This window comes from Pseudomyrmex gracilis, unplaced genomic scaffold (assembly GCF_002006095.1).
Source record: "Pseudomyrmex gracilis isolate BER0280 unplaced genomic scaffold, ASM200609v1 scaffold_761, whole genome shotgun sequence".
NCBI classification, from domain to species: domain Eukaryota; kingdom Metazoa; phylum Arthropoda; class Insecta; order Hymenoptera; family Formicidae; genus Pseudomyrmex; species Pseudomyrmex gracilis.
Window position 1 is genome coordinate 6,243 of NW_018021345.1, and position 4,269 is coordinate 10,511.

The window sequence follows — 4,269 nt, forward strand, 5'->3', positions numbered from 1 at the left end:
ATTCACGTAGTCCGGGAACTTTCCGGACAAACTGTGTACATAACCGGAGATGCGCAAACACCGCTTCTTCGAATCGTTACTAACAATACCACGGATAAGTACGGTTCTAATCAGGTAAAACATTACTCGCCTGGAAATTATATTCCGATTCGTAAACCAAATTTCCGCATGATAGAAATAGATATAAGAGATCAGTTTGGTAAATTTATTCCATTCAAATTCGGCACGTTGACGGTAACGTTACACTTTAGACGCGTATTCGACTAGATTATGGCTCATAATATAAAATATTACGAGATGCAGTGCGGGGGCGGTGTTCCGAAAGTTTTCACGGGATCGACGTATCAGCGTGGTCACGGTATCGACAGCTTTCTCGGCGAATTGTTCAGGAGGGTGCTTCCTTACTAAACTAGCGGAGCGCGCGCAATCGGAAAAGAAGCTTTACGCGCCGGTGTGAGAATAATAAACGATGTGGGGGATAACAAAATTCCGCTAAAAGAAGCAGTTAACAGTTGTTTCAAAGAATCACGTGACAATCTCAAACAACAAGCAAAAAAAAATAACCAGCTTAATGCGAGGGTCGGGATATATACCACTTGCGAAGAAACGCCCGGGTCAGTTTGACCCTGGTGAGCTCCCCGTTTACTTCGCGATTGAGCGTCGCCGTCAAGATAGCACCGACAAGAAATTAGTTTCCGTGCGGAGAAAAAAGAAAACTCGAGCACTTAAACGCCCAACGAGTAGAGGAATTCAGAAAATAAAGAAGAAACGCGCGACAAAAACTAGCAAACGCCGCGTGAGCGAGAAACGAACCGTGAGCGATATATTCTCGTAGACGAAGCAAAATGTTTTTCTCCATACTCACTTGTGTGAGTGTTTCAAAAGCGAACTTGATCTTTCTACTCTACTGCCCACTCAGACCAGTATTGAGAGTTTTCAATGGATTCTTTACAAACCTATGTCGACTCTTGCGGACGACGCTCCAGTGGAGTTTGTCGTACCGGGACATGGCGAAGATTACATAAATCTCTCGCATACTCTTTTCAGTCTTCGCGTGATATTGCAAACCCCAGCAGCGGTTATTCCGGCTACTTCGGTTTCTGCTGCTGCAGAGCATAAAGTAGGGCCTGTAAATAACGTTTTACATTCCATGTTCAATTAAATTGATGTGTACTTCAATCAAAACCTTGTGTCGCTTCTGAACAATGCTTACGCGAATCGAGACATTGTTGAATTATTCTTCAGAGGCAAAATCCTCTCATCTCACCACCTGTTTATGGGATAGCGATCCTCCGGGGCTGATGGATGATGGCTTTGATGCTCCAACTGAGAACCCCGCTCTTGTGAGACGTATGCAGTATTTCAAAAATAACCGTGCTGTGGATCTCATAGGACATCTACATTGCGACGTTTTTAATTAGGATAAATTCTTGATTAACCTTTTTGCCACTACGGCGACTATAGTCGCTCTCCATAAAATGCCACTGACGTACTACGGGCGACTGCAGTCGCTCTACATAAAATGCCATTCACAAACTACGGGCGGCTATAGCCGCTCTGCATAAAATGCCGCGTAGTATACTTACACTCTATAATACATATGACGAGCGATTATAGTTACTTTACATCGAGTATTTTTCGCTGGCAATTCGCATGTTTTTTGTTTTTATCATTTGTTTCTCTCGACATTCCTCAAGTATATAAATCAAAAAAAAATGCCAAATCAATTTGGAGAGTTTACTCGAGCACCGTGTACATTTTTGGCGCGGCGGCCCTTTCAGCGAAAATACCACGGCGGGGAAGTCGCCCGTATCGAAAGGGTTAATGGCGTGGAAATGCGCCTAAGACTCATCCGCTCGAAGGATTCTTTCTGTCTCATGGTATTCACGCCACAGACAAGAGTTTGTATTGTAGACGCCACCTTGATCATGAGGAGAGCAAAACTAAGCGCTGGAGTTTTATTAGNTCACGCTAAAATGTTGAGCAAAACCACTGCAAAATATTCTCTCACGAGAGTTGAAGTTAAATCGTTTACAATCCATAGAGGAGTGGTGGGGGAATCAATTGACAACGCCATACTCGGGCAACTGCCGAAGCAAGTGATAATCGGTTATGTCGAAAATAAGGCGTTTAACGGCGATAGTAAACTTAATCCGTTTAATTTTAAAAACTTTAATATAAATTTCCTGTCGCTTTACGTCGGTGGAATGCAAGTTCTTACTAGACCGTTACAACCTTCTTTTTCAAAAAACTCTCCCCTCTACATCGAAGCTTTTTATATTCTTTTCTCAGAAACGGGTAATCTTTTTCTAAACGAAGGCAATGCTATAAGCAGAGATGCTTATGCACACGGATACACACTCTTCGCTTTTGATCTCACATCCGATTTATCGGCCAATTGCGTCAAACATTGGAATCTCGTGAAGCACGGTAATTTGCGAACTAAAGCAGGTTCGAAAAAGCTTTCGAAACGACTATTAACTGTCTTGTTTATGCAAAATTTGACAGTGTTTTGGAAATTGATTCTTCGCGCCAAATCATTGTTGATTTGAACGGATAATCATATTTTTGCACATGCGTAAAGAGGATAATTTTCTCCCACTACATTTTTCCCATTTTTCTACGCCTTTTGTCGCGTGGAAAAATTTTAGTTTTGTTCTAGTCTTAGATATCTTCGCTTCGTTGTCACGATGTCCGAGTATAAAGGTGCTGTGATCATAGAAATGCAAGGATTTTTCGGCGTCGTGTGTGAATTTATTCCAAAAGAAGTGGCGTATGTCGCGGTAGAGCAACCGATTTTTGGAAACTGGATCTTGATGCCTCCGTTCTCGTTTACCGAATTACCACAAAAATCAAAACAATGCAACGATTGGCTAACACAAATTTATCACGGTATTGAATGGTTTGACGGTGAAACCAATCTCAAATATCTCACGAGACATTTACGAGAAGTTACCAAATACGCTCCCGCCATCTACACCAGAAGCAAAAAAACTGGATTTTTTAGAAAAGCTTCTATCTACACACATATATAATCTGGAAGCTCTCTCTCCGTCGTTCGAATCTATCTCAAAAAGCGAAGAGAACATATCTCAGTGTTCGTATCACGGAGTTCGCTCATCGGACATTAGTTGCGCTCTACGTAACGCTTTTCGATTAAAACGCTGGTTAAACCTAAACAGCGTTGAAGAACATCTCAATAACGGCTTTGTCAACGATAAGATCAGCATGATACAATCTGACGACATCAAAACGGAGAAGAAGAAAAAACAATTACCAGAAGAAGAAGAAGATACGTGCAGTGAAAACAATTGCCCACCGAAAACCTTCCGCCTAAACGACGTTGCTGTACAAACAGAAGTACAAGGGGAATACATAAGATTCACTCCGCTTTCTCGCGACTATCTGTATCGAAATAATGAATACGAAAGAAATATTGCAAGCTTTCCGACAACTGCAAATATCTGGACACACAGGAGTTTACCCAGCCGACAAATTGCCCAGGGTGTGGACAAAGTGGACAGCAATCGTCGCTAATACAGACAATCACAATCAACCAGAAACCCACTGAGGTGCCCTCTTCCTCGATGGAAACAGACACGCCACCTACTTCGACAGCTATGGAATACCGCCGTCAGATTCCCGCTTCCTTCTGCGACTTTGAAGAAATTCCGCAACGCACACATGGAACACGACTCAACTTTATTGAATATCCATCGAATTTTCTCGCGCGAACAAGTACGCGCAGGTTTAACGGTCCCGAGTCATAAACCGTTTTTTGTCTTCAACAAAATTATGTTTTCGTTTGCTCATCGGCACGCACGTGTCAATCCGCACGTACAAGTTCTCGCAAATGAAAATCGTTCAGAAAAAATTCGGCCACATAAATTCATTTTTTATATTACATCTCTGACTTTCTAGTCACAGTTTTGCGACGCCTGCTTCAATTTCTATTTCGCCGAGACGCCCTCAACTATGCTTTACGCTCATTGGAAGCCATAAGTACCCAGACGCTCACTGGTCCTTCCTTAAGAGCCCTATCATCCCCATCAAGTACCCCTGAACTTCGCTCATTGGTGACCATAAGTGCCCAGACGCTGATTGATCCTTCTCGGGACCGATACCACCCCCGCTCTTACAATTCCGGGCGTGTTCCGTTTGACCACAGTACGATTCGACACCGATCAATTCGACACCAAATTATTGGACACAGATTTATTCGACACCAAATTATTCGACACCGTACGATTCGACACCAAATTATTCGAC

General features: G+C 42.7%; 1 protein-coding gene across 1 annotated transcript; it reads left to right on the plus strand.

The window, feature by feature from the left end:
- Positions 1-1,928: 1,928 nt before the first annotated feature.
- Positions 1,929-2,552, plus strand: LOC109861436 (uncharacterized protein F54H12.2-like). The gene has a single exon (XM_020441076.1). The coding sequence runs from the start codon at positions 1,929-1,931 to the stop codon at positions 2,550-2,552; it is 624 nt and encodes a 207-aa protein (XP_020296665.1).
- The last annotated feature ends 1,717 nt before the right edge of the window (positions 2,553-4,269 follow it).